The following is a 20,455-nucleotide window of genomic DNA, read 5'->3' as shown; positions in this document are numbered from 1 at the left end:
TTTCTCAAATCAGAAACTGACCTGAAAAACAGATCAAGAGAAAGAATTTAAGAATCACCGGACTACCTGAAAAGCCATAACCAAAAGAACAGAGGGATCACACTTCAAGAATCTTAAAAGAAAACTGACCAAATCTCTTACTCAAAGTAAAACCTTGAAAGAATTAATCCAAATCACCTCCTCCAAGAAACTCCAAAACAAAAACTACTAGGAACAAGTGTCAAAATCCAGAACTTCCACTTCAAAGAAAAAATAATGCAAGCAATCAAATGTAAAGAATTCAAGTACCAAAGAGCCATAGTCAGAATCACAAGATTTAAGCGCCTTCCACTCTAAAGAAAGCATGAAACACAATATTCCAGAAGGTGAAAGATATAAGCTTACAATCAAGAATTAACTTACCCAGAAAAACTGAATATATTCCTACAATAGGGAAAAAAATGAAACTATAATGGAAAAGGACTTCCAAGCATTCTTGATGAAAAGTCTAGAGCTGAGTAGAAACTCTGAAATAAAAACACAGGAGTCAAGAGAAACAAAAAAAGGTAAATACAAACAAGCAATAACAGATCAACTGTTTATATTCTACTATGGGGAGATGGATGTGCCTATTCAAAACTATCATCATTAAGGATAATAAAGCAAATCTAATGAAACAGAGAGGCCAATAAGTGTCTTTTATATGCTGATTTTAAAAGAAAGGGAAGGGAAGGGAAATGGAATACACTAGAGGGAAAAGGAAGAGGAAAGGTTGAGAAAATAAACACATAACTTGAGGTTTCATGTAAAAGACTATACAAACAAGGAGGAAGGGGTGGAGGGAAGCAGGCAACTCTTGAACCTGGTCCAAAAAAATCCCAAAACTCCAAACACAAAACAGGGGAATAAGAGGGAAGAGGTCATGAGAGAGGATACATTAAGGGAGAGATTACCCTACTCTGTTAGCAAAACAAACTAAAGAAGGATGCATTTAGTATTTACTAAGTATTTACTGTTTCTTTTTGTGACTGCAAAGAATTGGAAACTGAATGGGAATTGGGGAATGACTGAACAAGATATTGTATATAAAGGCAAAGGAATACTACATACAATACTCTAAGAAATGATGAAAAGGATGGTTTCACAAGATTTGTATGACCTGATACAGTTAAATAAACAGAACTAGAAAAACAATTTATACAATGAGAGTAATTTTACGAAGACAACTTTGAAAAACTTAGGTACTCTGATCAGCGTAATGGCCAACTATGACTTCAGAATACTCTAATGATGAAACATGCTACCACCCTCCTAATAGAGAAGTGGAAGACAGTGCAAAATGAGACTTTTTTGCCTACATAGCTAAGGCAGTAATTTTTGTGACGGGGTTTTGTGTTTTTTCAACTGGAGGGAAGGGGGTGCAATAATGAGAGAGAATGAAGGTGAATTTTACTGATTTTTTAAAAATTTAATTTTAAAAAAGATGAGAAGTTGAAGTGAATACATGAGAATGAAAGAACAAATGAAAAACCACTATAGATACTAAAAAGTACAATGTTAAGTGATGACTCATGGAAACAGACAATCAACTGAAAGAACATGAGGTATCTGAGAATGGAGCTCTTAGAAATATACTGATAGAAGGAATACAAGACAGACTAAAGAAGAATTGATATATAGTTAAAAACAAGCAATAGATGACAATACTGTACAATTACGAGAGAAAATGAAAATGATGAATATTCTGACAATCCAAGAGAATAACAGGAAAAAAAGGGACAGAAATCAGCCTAAGGTTCATAAACACAAAGTAAAGCAACAACAACTATGCAAATTTTGTATAGCATGTTAAACAGAGCACAAAATAATCTCAAGAAGTATTTTTTATTGAAAACTAGTTTCCCTCAGATACTTAGCACCACACCCAGAACTGGCCATGTAACCTTGAGCAAGTTACTTAACCCCAATTGCTTCAAAATAAATAAATAAATGAATGAATGAATGAATGAATGAATGAATGAATAAATAAATAGATGAATAAATTAATTAATTAATTAAAAATAAAAGAAAACTAGTTTCCTTAGATTAAATTATCATTTTCTAGCCACTGTTTTTCTTCTACCTACTGTCACTCACCACACTATATACGTTTTCTCACACATTTGTTTCTCTAATATTCACTCTACAAATATTTACTGAGCATTGCTAAAAGTCTACCATGTATGGCTCTCAGTCCCCTGGAATACTGGTCAAATTCTCCTTGCATTTCTTCCTCTAGGTGCATATTCCCCTCATCTCCCACAAATCATTTTATTTGAGGTAGACTGGTAAAAAGCAACCAGAAAAATGAAGTCACAAAGAAAAGTGACTAACTACTGCCCCTACCATTCTACTGAAATTGCACCAGAGTCCTAATCATCAAACATTATATTTGTCTTTTAGTTCTTATTCTCCCTTAGCCTCTCTACAGCTTTTCATATTATTCAACAATGGACCCTGAATGAAACTCTCTCCACCTTTGGCTTCTTCAGACATTACGTTATGCCATCTTTTACCTTTATTTCCTTTGTTAGCATCATGTTCTACTCCTGAACCAAAATCATGGGCATATACCAAAATTAGGTCTTCAGCATCTCCTTCTCTCTCAGCAACTGAACATGGACCGGGGAAGAGTATTCATTAAGAAGTCAAGAAATCCGTGTTCACATACTGCCTCAGACCTTTACTGAGTGAAAACTGCCAAGTCAAAATTACCTACTTCTCACAACAACTGTGAGGAAACCACTTGGTAATCTTTAGTTTTATACAAATGAGTCACATTATTGCTTCAAAAATAACCTTTATAAAAAGATGATTTCCAACTCAACATCTCCAACCCTGCCCTCACCCCTAAACAGCAGTGTCACACAGAACCAAAGATGGAGAGGTGAAAGGAGGCAATCTGTTCCAAAAGTCAGTAACTCCTTCTGTACCGGCTATAGGCTAAGAATGTCTTTTTTTTTAAACTTTTTTTTTTATTTTTATGAGCAATCGGGGTTAAGTAACTTGCTCAAGGTTACACGGCCAGTTATTTCTGGGTGTGGTGCTAAGTATCTGAGCCCGGATTCAATCCCCAAGTCATCCCGACACTGGAGCCGATGCTCTTACTAGCTGAGCCACCTGGCCGCCCCTAAGCAATTGGGGTTAAGTAACTTGCTCAAGGTTACACGGCCAGGTGTTCCTGGGTGGGTGCTAAGTGTCTAAGCCCGGATTTGATCCCCAGGTCATCCCGACACTGGAGCAGGTGCTCTTACTCGCTGAGCCACTTGGCCATCCCTTTATTTTTTAAATAGACTAAAATTTTATTCAAAAATGTAAAAGCTAGGGTCAACTAGGTGGCACAGTGAATACAGTACTGGCCCGTCAGGAGGACCTGAGTTCAAATGTGACCACAGACACCTGATACTTACTAGCTGTGTGACCTTGGGAAAGACACTTAACTCCAATTGCCCTGCTTTCTCCCCTCCAAAAAGACCCCCCCAAAAAATGTAAAAATTAGTCTTGGCTCCCAGCCAAAACAAAAACAGGTGGCAAGGCAATCTAACAATCCCTAATCTAATCCAATACCCTCAATTTTACAAATGAAGGCAAAAAAGATCTGGGTAAGAAGTGTAATTTTAACCCAGACACATTGGTACTACCACAGAGGTTCTTAACCTGGGGTCCATGAATTGGGGTTTTACCCCCAATATTTTGAGACCTATATCTCAATAATTAGTTTCTTCTGTAATCTTATTTATTTTATGAATACAAGCTTCATCAGACTGTCAAAAGGGTCTAACAAAAAAGGTTAACAACATCTGTAGCATGCTGTTGCCTCCCCTTATTTATAACTGTTTGCTAGGTAATTGGACATCGACCATTTCACCCTCAACTTACGTAAGAGCAAAACCAATCTCTCTCCATCCTGCCAACCACTGCTTCTGTTGCTAATAGTACCACTTTTCACCTAACCATGAACCTTTAAGTCATCTTTGATTCCTACTAATTCCTAGTCTGCAACATCTAATGAGTTTTCAAAGTCCATTTCTTAGAAATGTTTTCTGCATTCTCATTCCCATAACCAGTAACTAGCACAGAGCCCTTACTTCATACTCTAGCATAGTACCAGTAAAGAAAAAACACTTCATAAAAATGCTTATTGATTAATTACTTTCCCACCTTAAAAGTCTCCCCACTCCAATTCATCCTGTACTTTGTCACCAGATTATATCTTCCAAAACAGAACTTAAATCTTGTCATTGTCTTTAACTCCAAGGGCCTCCCAAAGCCCAGCACAATAAAATGCAAATTACTTATCTAGACATTCAAGACTCTCTACAATGTGACCCCAATGTACTTTTCCATAGTCTTTCCACAATTGCTTCCAAAAAAGAGAAAGCCCTCCAATTCTAACCAAACTGTCCCACTCAAACACCTCTTCATCTCTGTCCCATTTGTGATGACTTCACCTGGCCTCCTGCTATACTTTTATTTTTCTCCCTTTTAGAGAGCAATTGGGGTTAAGCTGCTATACTTCTTTAGCCTTTCTTCGTGCAACGATTCATAAATCCCACCTCCTCCAAGAAGCCTTAGCAAACCATTCCAACTTTAGGTAAATTCTCCCTTCTCTGAATACTTGTCTATAAAACCACATAATATTGTACTGCTTTATGACATCCCTACAACTTTCAACTGTTATTAGACTTCCTATTATTCATCCTTTAATTTTTTTCTCTTGTATGTAAGCTCCCAGAGAGAACTATAGAGCTCAACGCTTTTTTTTCCAATTTATTTTTAGTTTTCAACATTCATTTCCACAAAATTTTGAGTTAGATTTTTCTCCCCGTCTCTCCCCTACCCCCACCACACAATAGCGATTCTACTGAATACCCCCTTCCCCCAATCTGCTCTCTCTTATATCCTCCCTCAATCCCCCCCGCCAACTTTCTAGCAGTGCCAGATGGATTTCTATACCCCAGTGCCTGTGTATCTTATTTCCCAGTTGCAAGTAACATGCATTAACATTTGTTTTTTGAAACTTTTGAGTTTCAGAGTCTTCCCCCTTCTTCCTTCCTCACCCACCCCCACTGGGAAGACAAGCAATTCAACATAGGTTGCACATGTGTAGCTACATAAAACATTTCCACAGTAATTATATTGTGAAAGACTTAATTAACTATATTTCCCTCCATTCTATCCTGCCCTCCACTTACTCTATTTTCTACTCTGATCCTGTCGCTTTTCCAGTGTTTCCTTCTAATTACCCTCTCTCCCAATCTGCTTTCTCTTCTTTCACCCCTTCCCCCTTATCCTCTTCTCCCCTGCTTTCCTGTAGGGTAATATACCAATTGAATGTGTATGTTATTCCCTCCTTAAGCTAAATTCAATGAGAATAAGGTTGACCCATTCCCTTTTACCTTCCTGCTCTTCCCCTCCATTTTAACAGTTTTCTCTTGCCTCTTTTATATGAGATAATTTACCGTATTCTGTCTCTCCCTAGCTCCTCTCATTATATTCCTCTCTCAACTCAATTTTATTTTTAAGATATCATCCTTTCATATTCAATCCATCCTGTGCCCTTTGTCTATGTATACATGTGCACACATATGCACACACTCACATATATTTATACACACACTCTCCTATACATACATATATATATATTCCTTTCAATTATCCTTATATTGAGAAAAGTCTCATGAGTTACAATTATTGTTTTTCCATGTAGGAATATAAATAGTTCAATTTTAATAAGTTCCTTATGATTTCTCTTTCCTGTTTACCTTCTCATGCTTCTCTTGCTTCTTGTAATTGAAAAGTCAAATTTTCTGTTCAGCTCTGGTTTTTTCATCAGGAATGCCTGAAAGACCTGTATTTCATTGAATGACCATATTTTCCCCTGAAGCATTATACTCAGTTTTGTTGGGTAGCTGATTCTTGGTTTTAATCCTAGCTCCTTTGACCTCTAGAATATCATATTCCAAAGCCCTTCAATCCCTTAATGTAGAAGCTGCTAAATATTGCGTTATCCTAATTGTGTTTCCACAATAGTAAAATTATTCCTTCCTGGCTGCTGGTAATATTTTCTCCTTGATCTGGGAACTCTGGAATTTGGCTATTACATTCCTACAAGTTTTCTTTTGGGGATCTTTTTCAAGAGGTGAATTCTTTCAATTTCTATTTTGCCCTCTGGTTCTAGAATATTAGAGCAATTTTGCTGTAGAATTTCTTGAAGGATGATTTCTAGGTTCTTTTTTTGATCATAGCTTTCAGGTAGTCCATTAATTTGTTAAATTATCTGTCCTGGATCTATTTTCTAGGTCAGTGGTTTTTCCAATGAGTTATTTCACACTGCCTTCTATTTTTTCATTTGTTTGGATCTGTTTTATAGTATCTTGATTTCTCATAAAATCATTAGTTTCCAACTGCTTCCAATCTATTTTTGAAGGAATTATTCTCTTCAGTGAGTTTTTGAAATTCCTTTTCCATCTGGGCAATTCGTATTTTTAAGGCATTCTAGTTGGCTTTTTGGACCTCTTTTGAATTTTTCTGGGTCTCCTTTAGCAGGCTGTTGACTAGCTTTTCATGATTTTCTTGCATCATTCTCATTTCTCTTCCCAATTTTTCCTCCACTTCTCTTCCTTGATTTTCAAAATCCTTCTTGAGCTCCTCCATGGCCTGTAAGCAATTCACATTTTTCTTGGAAGCTTTTGATGCAGGAGTTCTGACTTCATTGTCCTCCTCCAGTTCCATGCTTTGATCCATTTTGTCCCCATGACTGACTGCGCTTCCTCATCTTGCCAATTACTTGACTTTTGAGCTCTTTGCCATGGTGTAACTCTGCTTACCTAATGGAGAGAGCTTTGTCCCAAACTGCTGGGGTTTTTGCAGATGCTGGAGTTATTAGTTGGGCACCCTCTCTACAGCCAACACACCCCAGGACCACCACCCAAGACCCCGATCCAGATCCAGGCAGGTCAAAGCAAGAGCGATTACCCTCTGAATGGTCACTAGGTCCCCCTATGATCTGCAGGCCAGGAGCTCTGAAAGCAGCCACTCAGCACCACCTCCAAGCCTCCTGCCACTTCTCACCCCAGGGGAAGGGGCTGGACCACGATGTTCCTTCATCCTTACAACAGAGTTCCCAACTGACCTTTTATTTTCTCTTTGGCATTTATGGGTTGAGGTCTGGAAAATGCCACAGCTGCTGGTGATTCACTCTTCTGAAGTCTGCTCTGGCCAATCTGGGCACTGGTCGGGGACGCCCTAGGGCTGGAATTGCGGCTCCCAGCGCTGCCACACCTTTCCTGTGGGTCTGCCAGGTTGCCTTCAGCAGGAGATATGTTTCTTTCTGTCTCTTTTTGGGTTCTGTTGCTTTAAAATGTGTTTAGTCATTTTTTTACAGGTATTGGAGATGGCTGAAGCCAGAGCCCAGGCCAAGTTTGTGCTTTTACTCCACATCTTGGCTCCTCCCCTCACCACTTTTTTTAATGTCTCATCAGAATCCAACAGAATGCCTAACACATAGTGGACATTCTAGAAATTTTTTTTTTAATTTTCACATAAACCCTAGACCCAGGGAAAGTTCTTGAGGCAAAGAAGTAACAATCAACTACAACGTGCATACAAACACTAACTGCCAAAATAAATTGTGAAATCTTATAGTTCCTTATCAGCTGATCCAACTCCTATAAAATTCTTCCAACTTGTGAATATATATATCCCAACCTAAAAGAAGCACCTGCTTCAACCTATTTCATTTCATCCTAAATTGAAATACCTCAAATCTCCACCTGCCTTGGAGACATTTCCACCTGTATCAACTATTGAATAAGCAATCAATAGTCAACAAATATTTATTAAATCTATAGTGGCCCATGCACACTGCTAAGTTGCAGGCAAGTCAAAAGACAAATCCCTGTCCTCTGCAAACTCATAAAGAGAAAAGCCAAATAGGCCCTGACCTCAAGGAATCTATATTCTCACCTCCATACAGATGCCAAACTGAGTAATCCCTAAAGCATGGGCCTGACCAAGTAACTCCCCTGCTAAAGAAGATTCAGGAGATTCTTTACTGTTGCTATGAAAAACTGCCATCTTTTCGACTGCATATTCACTGCTCTGTACAATCTGGCTCTACTCCATCTTGAGAGGCAGTTCACATACTTACCCCTATCCCTCTCCCCTCACCCCATGCTGCTCTACCATCCTGCAAACTGTCCTACTCCCTGTTCTTCAGAAAAGTCAAACATTTCCAATGCCTTTGCTTGTTGTTCAGTCATGTCGGATTCTTCAAGACCCTGTGGACCATGGCATACCAATACTGTGAACAGGGTATTCTTGGCAAAGATACTTTAGTGGTTTTCCATTTGCTTCTCCAATGGAGTAAGGCAGTAAAATTAAGTGACTTGCCCAGCCAGTGTCACACAAGTAAGTATCTGAGGCTAGATTTGAACTCAGGTCTTCCTGACTCCAGGCCCAGAACTATATTCAATGGCCCTCCTAGCTGCCTTTGCACACACAGAGTATTGCCCATATCTGGAATTCTCTGCCTCTTCACTCTCTATCTTTTGGAAACCTGAGTTACTTTCAAGGCTGAGTTCAAGCTCCATCTCTTTCAAGAGGTGTTCCCGTTTCCCCCAATTTGTTAGTGTATAAATACAAAATCATTGTTTATATAAATACATACACATATATAAAAATCCATTTTTATCTACCTGAACTGTAAGACATGTATTATCTACCCCAGAAGAACATAAACTTCTTAAAGACACCGTCATTTTTATGTTTATATGCCTGGCACACACTAGGTGCTTAACAGATAATTAACACCTACTCCAAATAGGTCCATTATTAATAATTATTCACTGGAAAAAAAATCAAGTTTTTGTTCTACTCTAAATTGCCAGAATTTCTTAACTTAAATTTTAAAGTATTCAAAAGTAAATGATAGGGGCGGCTAGGTGGTACAGTGAATAGATCACCTGCCCTGGAGTCAGGAGGACCTGAGTTCAAATCAGGCCTCAGACACTTGACACACTTACTAGCCGTGTGACTTTGGGCAAATCGCTTCACCCCAACTGCCCTCCAAAAAAAAAAAAGTAAATGATGCTTCACATCTGAGTTCATTCAAAACATTTTAATGCTTTTAAAAAAAGGTATGACTGATCTTAGGAAAAAATTTTAAGTACATCCAGGGAAAAGCAGCAAGCAAATTTCAAATGCAATTTTGGATGTGAACGTGGTGAGAATAAAGTGCTAAATAAAACATATTTCTACTAAGGTACTACATTAAATAATAACAAAAGCCATTTTCCAATAAATGGGTCAAATAATGTCAATATTTGTCAAAAGAATTCCAAGTTATGAATGCCCTAAATCACTAATAAGAGAATGCAAATCAAAACAACCTGAGGCCTCACCTGACATCCAACAGAGAGGCGAAAAAATGGGAACAGTCAATGATGAAGGAAATATGAAATAGTTACACTAATGCATTGCTGATGGAGTTGTGAACTGATGTAGCTATCCTAGAAAGCAATCAGGAATTATGTAAGGAAGTGACTAAAAGATCTATATCTCTTGACCGAGAAGGAGAAATGGAAGGGGAAAGGAACAAACATATTAAGTGCCTATATGGTATCAGATACTAGGCTAAGTGCTTTTTACAAATATTATCTCATTTGATCCTCAAAATGCTGCAAGGCAGGTGATTTTTTACAGCTGAGGAAACTGAGGCAGAGAGAAGTTAAGTAACTTGCCCAGGGTCACCCAGCTACTCAGTGTCTGAAAACAAATCTGAACTCACAACTTCCTGACTCCAGGTCCAGCACTCTATCCACTGTTGCATTTAGCTGCCTCCAGAATCCCAATTTCCAAGGCAACATGACAAGGCATGATGACAAGGAAGTCAATTATAAAAAGAAAGGACCTATTCCACCAAAATATCCATAGCAGTATTTTCTGTGGTAGTAAAGAACTGGGGGAAAAAACAGATGTCTATTGATGGAGGAATGGCTCAACAAAATGGGGCATAATGGATAAGAATGGTGAAGCTTATATGAACTGAAACATATATAGTAAACTGAACCAGGAAAACAAAACAACATACACTCTAACTGCAATGTGAATAGAAAAGACAAAAATGCAACCTGCAAACCACTTCAAAACTGAAATGAACAAATTTGGCCCCAAGCAGAGATATGAGGCAACATTTCCTCCTAGTCCTTTCCACAAGTAGAGAACCATAGGCACAGGATATTAAATACATAATGTCTGGTCTGTGGAACTTTTTTTCCCTTTCTTCCTTTATTATAAGTTATGGCACTCTGGGAGAGAGTGGAAAGCTGGAGAGAGGGATGGAGAATACAGGAGAAAATAAAAGATAATTTATTTAAAAAATCAATAAAAACATATATGCTGAGCATGGTGGTATACACCTGTGATCTCTGCTCCTGTAGATTCCAAGACTTAAGTTATTTTGGAACTTCTGAACTTCAGTGTGCTAAGCAGATCACATGTCTGCACTGAGAGTGGCACCAATACGGTGAGACCTCAAGAGGGAGAGGGCTGGACTATCCTGCTTATGGAGGGGGGAATCAACCAGACCAGGTCAAAATTCCCATGCTGATCAGCAGCAGGATCAACTGGTGAGTGATTACCATACTTCTAGCCTGGGCAAACTAGGAAGACCCAGTCAAAAATTTGAGGCAGCTAGGTGTCACAGGACTGGGCCTAGTCAGAAGACCTGAGTTCAAATACGGATTTAATAGCTGTGTGAACTTGGGTCAAGTCACAACTTCTGCTTTTCTCAGTTTCCTCAACTCTATTTTTTTTTTGCCTTTTTTCTTTTTTTGGAGGGCAATTGGGGTTAAGTAACTTGCCCAAGGTTACACGACTAGCTTTGTGTGTGTGTGGGTGTGTGTGTGTGTGTGTGTGTGGGTGGGTGTGTGTGGGTGTTAAGTGTCTGAGGCCAGAACATAACTCGGGTCCTCCTGACTCTGGGGCCAGCGCTTTATTCACTGCACCACCTAGCCACCCCTCTCAACTCTAAAATGGAAATAATAATAGTACCTATCTCCCAGGGTTGTTATGAGGGCCAAATTATATATCCGCAAAGTACTTAGCACAGTGCCTAGCACCTAGCAGATGCCATATATAAAAGGTAGCCATTCTTTTATATGGAATGGCCTGACTAAATCACTGTTAACTTCTCAGGGCCCCAAGATACTTCTCTCTAAGATTGGAAGATGCAGAATAATTACCAATATGTATTGGATAAGGGAACTTTCCTCAATGTAAGTTCCCTACAACAACCAAATCACAGGTCAGAACAAAAAACTCAACCTTTTAAAACACACTCCATCATCTAAGGAAACTGTGGCTTTAAGCATGCCACTCTAGTTAATAAGCTTGAATTATAAATTGGACAACTCTTAAAACTTCTAGGAACTAGATGTGGTTGAATCAGTCACAAAATGTAATTCTCTTCTTAAATGGGGATGGACTGTGGGAGGAGAGAGGAAGGTCAGAAATCCATAGAATTTTACAGTTAGCAAGGCCCTTAGAGACAGATCATCTAGCCAACACCTAAAATTTTACAAATAAAGTAAACTCAGAGCTAGAGATGCTCAGTAAACTTGCCACACAATTTAATTCCTGTCTCCCAATCCAAGGCTTTTTACATTGTACCTAATACCACACTACAACTTATTTTCTCTTTGATAAGTGTTTTGGTAATAAATTGGGAAATTTTTCATTACATATTTCTGGCAATAATAATACTCAACATCTGTATAGTACTTTTAATTTTGCAAGACATCTGACATACATTACACCATTTGACACTGACATTCAAGCAAATTTCTGTATACAGTTTTCATGGAGCTGAAGAAAAGATACAAAAGTTTTCTCAAAGATCAGTTCTGATCTTGATGCTTCAAAGGATGCTAATTATACTCCTCATGGATCATTGTGTTTTCCCATATGACATACACAGAAATTATTCATGCGCTTCACCTTACTATGTACTGCCCAAGAAATTATAAATTTAATGAAATTTTCAAAACCCTAGAACCTTGAAGGCCATCTAAGCCATCCCCATCCCTTCATTTTACAGATAAGGCAAATAAGTCCCTGAACAGTGACTTAAGTTCACCTATGTAGTAACAGGATTCAAACCTAAGTTTTCCTCCAAACCCAATGTTCTGCTACCTTACACTTTCCTCTCCTCTAGATCTGGAGCAGAAGCAGGAAAACTCCAGTTTGAGGCTTAATTTTATTCAGCACCAAGAACAATACTGCTTTGGTCCACTGCTACCGTGGTCCAAAAAAATTTTCTCCCAGTGTCCTACTTAAAACCTCTTAAAATTTAAAAATAAAGAGCCATTAAAGATGTAGGAAAAATTGTCAATCAGTTATATTTCAAAGAGCAGTACTAACACCAAAGTTCAATATCAATTCGAAACTGGGTATACATGGCAGCAGTGGTATTTAGCCGATACATCAAAACTGAAGCTCTTTTAGCTCTCAGCCACTTCAACACGTCACATACTCAGCAACCTATTCCTTACTTGCCCTCCCTTATCTCACACAACTATGGGCAAGGCACTGTACTCAGTACCATGGACTATGTAAAGACTTAAAAAATACTGTCAAGGAACTTAATACAGGGGAGATAAAACACCATAAACAACTAAAACATGAGGTAATAAGTGATCAGTACTATATTTCTGTTACTGAGTGCTATCGGACAAAAAATATCTATCCTGAGGTTCAGGAAAGGAAAATTTCAAAGAGTTAGTTAGTTGTGTGTGATTTTGAGAAGGAAAAATAGGAGGGTATTTCAAACAAAAAGCAAGGCTGGAAGACAGAAGGCACACTAAGTAAAGCTGAGAAAACAAACTATAGCATAAGATTTGTTTAGGTGGGAGATACGGAGGGAAGGAAGACCTTGATCTCTAATTTTATACTTAATTAAGCGTAATAAGAAATTCAAAAATATTTCAAAATATTTATCAAATAAAATGTTATGACCTACTTTTAGTATCAGGTGAATTTAACCTTGTGTCACTCAAAAAAAATCAAATTAATTTTTACTTTCATATATCTGAAGTTTTCTCCCAACAGGTCATCAACAGAAAAAAGGAGGGAAGAGAAAAGTTCCCACTTCTGGTCAACTCGGTACAGTGTAAACAAAGGCTCAAGTCAAAAGACCTGGGATCAAATCCTGCCTCTGACACTACATCTTGGGGATTGAGTTTTCTGTAGATTTGGCTGTTACAGCCTCCAAGAACCCTTCTAATTCCAGTTCTTTGATCCATAGTCAAAGCAGAAAAGAGAGCTGTTCCCCACCCCCACCCCTCCCACACACACACACACACACACAAATCAAGTAAAATAGTACCAGAAAACCATCTCAATTAATCATCTACAGTGATCTTCAGGTGTTGTAACTAGTTGTACTCAGAAAAAATAAACAAAGACTAAATGTACAGCAAAGATTTTTAACCCATTTTTGTGTCATGGACTGATTTAGGCAGTCTAGTTATGTCATATGGACCCTTTCTCAGAATACTTCTAAATTTATAAAACAAAATATATAGGGCTACATATGAAACCAATTATATTGAAATATACTCACAAAAAATTTTTTTAGCTCACGGACCCGTATTAAGAGCCCTTGATTTTAGGAATTGCAAAAAACCAAATGGCTCAATTTTATGCTGAAAAGTAGATAAGGGAATGTCAATTACTTTTTGATACTACAAGGAAAAAAAAAAAAGCACACACAAGCCTTTTTTCATGAGAAATCAGGCAAAAAAGTTTCATATGAGAGAATAACTACAAAGACCCATTGTTGAACAGAATTTCCTCCTGTTACCAGGGTTAAGGATGATAAAGCCTAGAAAAAGTCCAACTATGTCTTCAGGATCATTTTTTTCCATAAAAAAACTTTGGCTTAAGATGATTTTTCATTAGCGCCACTAGCTAGTAGCCAGGAAAAAATTTATTAAAAATTATCTATTGATAAAAAGTTACTGAAAGGTGCCATCATGAAAATTTGGGTAAGTTAGGGATCTATCCAAGGACAGACGATCAGGAAACCACAATTAAATCTTGAAACCTGGGGCAGCTAGGTGGCTAAAGGGCCCTGGAGCCAGGAGGACCTGAGTTCAAATCCAGCCGAAGACACTTAACACATACTAGCCATATGACCTTGGGCAAGTCACTTAACCCTAATTGCCCTGCCTTCTCCCCTCCAAAAAGCAAAAAAAAGTCTTGAACCCTTACCCTATCAGCTCCCTCTCTTGTCTGCAATTCCCTGAGTTCCAGTGTTGGCCAGTGTTGGAGTTCTACTTTGTTTTGCTTGGGGAAGGGTGGAAGAGTAAGTTGTTTGAATACTTCTCACCTTCTCTACCAGCCATGTCTTGGAACAAAAAATAAGCAGCTCCTCCTGGAAAAAATAAGTTGTGTACCCTGTGGCTAAGTTACTCTCTCTATGCCTAGAATCATTATTCTAGAATTGGAAGGGACCTTATAGTTTATCCAATACACATTCATTTTACAACTAGGCCCTAGTTCAAAAAGGTGAAATGGCTTATCTAAGGTTACTTGATGCTGTGATCTGCAATCACTCATTCAGACGTTTAATCATATTCTAAGACTATTACTTAAATGTTTCTATCTTCCTTTTCTAACTGGATTATCAACCCCTAAAGATAAGGAACCAAAGCCTTGATCGAAGTACATATAAAAAGGCATCAGTAAAATCACTTTGAGATACATGTTTTTCCATTTTGTTATGATGCAAGTCTTCTCTTTTCTCATTCAAAGTAGACGAAATCAAAAGCATCAACATTTCAAGTCCTGACTACCTACCTTGATCAACAATTCAATATAAAATTAAATGAAGTTTAGACCCTAAAGTGGTCTTCTCCACAAGCTATGCTCTAAAGAATTTTAAAATTGATTCATAATGTGCATATTTCACTGACAATTCTTTTCTTTAAAGCATTTCAACTGTCAAACAAAACAGACCCCTAAGTGCTTCAAAAAGTACTAAAAAACCAAAAATCTATCAGCTTTAACAGCAAAAATATACCTCCAATAACCCAAAATAGTTCAAAGGGCAATTAAATTACAAAAGGAAAAAAAAAGGTAACTGAAAAAGATAGCCCTATGGAGAACCCCATTGCAAATACCAGATTACCATCAAACTGATTCAATCTCCTAGAATACAGCCCTTACAGTCAAGCACAACTTTGGATAAATCATTTGACTTCTTTAAACCTAGATTTGTTCATCAGAAAGATAAGATGTTTGTTCCAGGTAACCAGTCTTCCTTAGGTCATTCTTTTAACTCAAAAACTTCCAATCGTTTGAGACAGAATATAGGTACGAAAGTCCTACATTTAACATCCCTGGCTGTGGACACACCACCACCCACAAATATAATACAAGACGATTTGGAGAGGGATATCATTTTCAGCAGACCTCAGTTTCATCATCTGTAAAATCACTTCAAAGGCCCTTTCAACTCTAAAATCCTTATGACTTAAATGAGTTGAGAATCCTTCTACAAGATGGAATGTGTATTTTAAAGCGTGGCTAAGAAAGTAATGAATTACTTAACAAGCAATATACACAGAATAAAACATTTTGTCCCTCTTAAATTACTGGGAAAAGGCAGAAAAACTGAAAGGAAATGAAACTAGTTTGAAAGAGGAGGCCCACTGCGCAAAAATCCTCTGAGTTTATGTTATGTTGTTTGCAAAGTTAAAATTATTGTTCTAACGTTTCAGAGAAATACTTCATTTGTAACGGAATATCTACTTCACATTACTACACACATAGAGAAGCAGGCTGGGCCTTTTCATGTTAACGACTGGACTTCTAAACGGTTAAACTCGTTTTTACCACTTCACACATATAAAGACTTCAAAACGTCAAGCTGTACTCGAGAACAAGAAAGAAGTCTCACCGCAAACACAGCACGATAGAGACTGTCTGAAGAAAGGCAGGAGCCTGCTAATTTCTGTAAATGACTTGGGATCCCCAGGGTCGTAGTTGAGCACCAGGCGGCTCGCTGAAATGTAAAGAGCAGTGGCATTCACCGGGTTCATTGCAGACGCTTCGACACTGATGATTCCTGGTTAAAAAGAAAGTTCGGGTCCAACTCTGTAACCGGACAAGCAACAAGGGCCAAGATGCAAAAACTCGTCTGAAAACAAAGTTGAACCTCTGCCCAAAGAAGTAACTTAAATCCGTACGAGTTCCGGGAGCTGAAGAAATCCTCCCACACATGGGACCCTGGCGCCCCTCCTCCTGAGTCCCTGAGACTTCCAGACAAAAAGAAAACTGTGTTCGAGTTTCTCCGGTGCAGGAGCCTGAGAGGCAGGAGGGAGAGGTCGCCGCCCCAAGCAGCGCACGGTGCGACCGAGGGAGGCTCCCTTAGTGGAGCTCGGTGGGGATTCGCTCCAGCAGCATCTCCCGCCGCTATAACCAACCTCCTCCCCGGAAAGGTTCGGCGGCGGAAGGGGGGAGGGGGAAGGGCTCGGGGGTAAGGAGAGTCCAGGCCCCCCGACCCCGGTGCGCGTGCTGTGTGTGTGGAGCTGGGAGGCTGCTTCTCTGCTGGCTGCACCCCCTTACTCCATCACAGCGCCAGGCCGGGCGGTAGATACATCAGCTTCCACACTTCTACTGCAAGCGGTGGCGGCGGATGTTGCTGGTGCTGCTGCTGGTGGTGCTGGTGCTGCTGCTGCCGCTGCCGCCGCCGCTGCTGCTGCCGCCGTTGCTGCTGCCGCTGCCGCTGTGGTTGGCGGGGCCCGCCGCCGCTTCCCCCATGTCGGACGCGGGGCCCCGGGGCTGATTCAGGTTCTCGGCCCCGACCCCAGCGTCCACCACCCGGCTTTCGCAGAAGGAACGTGGGTGTGCAGGAATCACCTCGGGTGGGGAGGGGGAGGGGCAAGGGTCGGAAGCGGGGAACAGGCCCCCGGCCAGGCCGCGGCGCCTCTCACACGCGCTCACACGCGCACACACGCACACACACGCACACACACCAACACACACTCACTCACACACCGGGGTCACCAGGCGCAGGCGCCGCCCCCTCACTGCCCCGCCATCTTCTCCCTGCCACAGGCACCAGTCCCTCCGCCTTCTCTTCAGAACACGACGAGGACAGCCTCCGCCGCCGCCACCTCCCGCTTCTGCAGCTGCAGCTTCTCGTCTGCCGCCGCCGCGGTCACCAGCACACACCGCAAGGCCCCGCCGCCGCCGCCGCCGCCGCCGCCGCCCAGCGCACACACACAGCAAGGCCCGGCCGCAAGCCCCTCCCCCCAACACACCACCGCCACCCCTGGACTCCACACGCCGCCCCGACTCTGTCTGTCCCGGGCCGCGGTAGCCCCAACGGATCTCACGGGCTTAGAGGCGTCTCAGGCCCTGCCGGCGACAACGACCGTTACCCCAACGGGCAAAGCCACGGTCATCCCCGAGACTCCCCCGCCGCCGTCGTCGCTACCGCCCACACGCATGCGCAGTCTGTACCCTTCCCCCACCCCCTTCCCCCGTCCCTTCCCTTCCCTTTTCCCCTGCTTCTCCTCTAGGCGCCCCCGCCCCCCTCTTTCTCTCTCCCTCCTCCCCGCCCTCCCTCAGCCCCGGACCTACACAGCACATGCGCGCTACCCACCTCGCGCCGCCGCCAGTCGCCTGCGCGTGCGCCATGAACACCTACCCGGAGAACGGGATAAACAGACGAGCGCGTTCACGCACCCCGCCTAGTCGTTCTACTTCCCCCAGCCCTCCGCCCCTACTTCAAAAAAAAAAAAAGCTCGCGGCCTTCTGCGCATGCTCGATTGTGCGAGTTCGTTTCCTCGAGTTTCAGGTCAAGACTGCCAGCAAGCGCATGCTCGCTCTCCCCCCCTTCCCCCATTTCTCACCCGCAACCCACGCTCAAGGGCTGGGGTGGGGGGAGGCGGGGAGAGGTGGCGGAGAAGGGGCGAAGTGATCCTTCCCAAAAATAAACCACAGGAAGCCGCCTTCCACGTAGCTTCATCTCGCGTCCTTTCCCACCCACAACCCCTCGAGTACCGCATGCTCTCGCCGCCCTTGCCCGGGACCGGGAAGCGTCCTCCTTTCCCCCCAGGCCCGGCCTGTCCCCGCAGCTGACGAGAAGCCCGGAGCCCCTCCCCTTCCCCACCTCTCGGCTGTCGGCCGCTGCTCCCGAGGGCGTGGTGGCCGCGCCCGGCCACGGCCGCGATCCTAGCTTCGCTCTAAGCCGCCACCTCGGCTCCGAGCTGCGCTGGCGGAGACCGGCCGAGCCGTGGGGGGTCGGTGTCAATCCAGGCTTTCGAGGGATTTCTGATCCGAGCCGGAGCTGGGCCAGAGCGCCTGGCCCCCTCGTCTTCGCGCAGCCGGCCAGGGCCAGCCCCTTTCCAAGCTCTGGCATCCTGCCCCTAGGTTACCCTTGACTCGTGTCCAGCTGGAGGGTCCGCATTCACCTCACAGTGACTGCCTGCGTGCTTCTGGCAATCGTGGGTGCCAACACAACGCACCTTGAATGCTACGGAGAGGCCGAAGATAACGGCCGGGTACGGAACCAGGAGCTCACACTGACCTGTCCTCTCATTCTGCAAATCTACCTGGCAGTGACCTCCCTATACCACCCTCACATTCCACCGATATCTCCCACCCCACATCTCTTTACACTCTTGATTTTAAAAAAATTTCCTGGACAGGTGTCCACCACTCAGCTGTCAAAGTGATCTTCCTAAAACGTAGGTCCTATCGTGTTACACACTCTCCCAACTCAATAAACGCCATTGGCTCCCTGTCACCTCCAGAATCAAATACAAAATCCACGAGGCCCAAACTTGCTCCTCCCTCCTTTGTAATCTCCTTGTGCTTTACCCTGCCTCCCCCTCCAAGTTATCAGCTATCCAGTGACACTGGCTTCCTTGTTTATCTTGGAACAAGATAGTCCATCTTCTATCTCTGGGAATTTTCACTGGCTGTCCTCCATGCCTGGAAAGCTCCCCCTCATCTTGTCTCCATGTCCTACCTTCTCTGATTTCCTTCATGTCCCAGTCAAAAGTCCCACCTTCCACAAGAAGTCTTCCCGATCCCCCTTAATTCTAGTGCCTTCCTTCTGTTGATTACTTCTAATTTATTCTGTACATAGCTTATTTACACATGTGGTAATGCATGTGGTCATCCCCATTAACTAGACTGGTGAGCTTCATATGAGGCAAGTCTTTTACCTTCCTTTGTATCCCCAGTGCTGAGCACAGAGTCTGGTACATAGGTACATAATAAATGTTTGACTAACTGATCCTGACATCCAGATGTGTCCTGACTTAGGATTCCAGAAAGCCCCTTTGGCCTACTCCTATTGATAGACATGACTTTTCTCTGAGAGTAAATAACCTGACTAGCCCCCAGACTGCTTTAGGGATGATCAAAAAACTTACTCTTAATTAGTATGATGAGAAATGTCCCCCAGGGAATTTATCTGTGGACCGTCCCTGACTATTTTCTCCTACAAAATGCATAAAGTTCTTTGTATCTCCCAAGCAAGAACCGCTCACTATTCATGTGCTTTATGGTCACCAGTAGATACCCTAGGATTTAACAAAGGAAATGAATACTGAGACTTTCTTGATTTGCCTTCCTATTTATGTACCTTTCTCAAATCTTAATACTAAAAAAGAGAACTGGTACTTAATAAGATTTGATGCCATCAAAGTTCTGATTATTTCCAGCCAGAGACCACTAAAATCATGAAATGTTAAACTTAAAGGGTGTGTACTACTAAATGTTTAACAACTGGCTCTCCTAAAAGCTTGACAAGCTGGGTAAGTTTCATTTGCATTATTAACATTTTCTCCAAGACTTTCAACTAGACAATCAAAGAAACAATAAATCAACCCTTGATTTCTAGCTTTTGCCAATTTCAGAGATATTAAATGCTCATACTTAAAATTTAACAATCAGCTATTGTGAACCAATACAAGCTGCCTCCAATACATCCTCTTCCTAAACTCAGGGTGGGGTAGAAACCACTCTCACCCAAATTAGCTCTGATAGTTAAATTAGGTGAGAACACTTCTCAATCAATGGAAGACATTTAAGAAAATATTTTGAAAGTCACTGGATGAATCAAAATGAGAACAGACAAAAAGTCTGCCCCAATAGGCTGGAAAATTTGGTCAGCTCCCTTTAGGGATCATCTATAAATAATCAAAGGGATTGAGAAGAAAGGAAATTACAAAAATTAGAGCTAATATCTCTACAACACTTCCCTGAGGAGCTGCGGGGAGGTGCAGGGAAGGAATCAAGTGGAGGGGAAGCCTCCATTTTGGCCCCAGCTAGGTCTCTTTCTCCTATCCCCTTCTGCTAGAAGAGGACCTTGCAGTTTCAAAGGGCCCAGAGGGTTTTGGATTTCCCATTTTCC

At 41.7% G+C, this 20,455-nt stretch overlaps 1 protein-coding gene across 7 annotated transcripts in view; it reads right to left on the bottom strand.

Moving 5' to 3' along the window:
* MSL2 (MSL complex subunit 2) overlaps positions 1 to 18,806 on the bottom strand; it is a 50,685-nt gene extending 31,879 nt beyond the window's left edge. The window contains exons 1-2 of one of the 7 annotated variants that reach the window (XM_069063924.1): positions 18,203 to 18,225; positions 15,983 to 16,150 (exon numbers count right to left, since the gene is read on the bottom strand). In XM_069063924.1, coding sequence (XP_068920025.1) covers positions 15,983 to 16,124 — 142 coding nt within the window. In that variant the 5' untranslated portion in view covers positions 16,125 to 16,150; positions 18,203 to 18,225. The other 6 variants (XM_069063923.1, XM_069063922.1, XM_069063920.1 and 3 more) reach the window with 6 other exon arrangements.
* Positions 18,807 to 20,455: the final 1,649 nt, after the last annotated feature.

Source organism: Petaurus breviceps, unplaced genomic scaffold (genome assembly GCF_028583685.1).
Source record: "Petaurus breviceps papuanus isolate PSGF00001 unplaced genomic scaffold, PetGlider_PUasm1.0 90604, whole genome shotgun sequence".
NCBI lineage: Eukaryota > Metazoa > Chordata > Mammalia > Diprotodontia > Petauridae > Petaurus > Petaurus breviceps.
The sequence above is the reverse complement of the archived record's forward strand: the minus strand, read 5'-3'. Positions and strand labels throughout refer to the sequence as shown.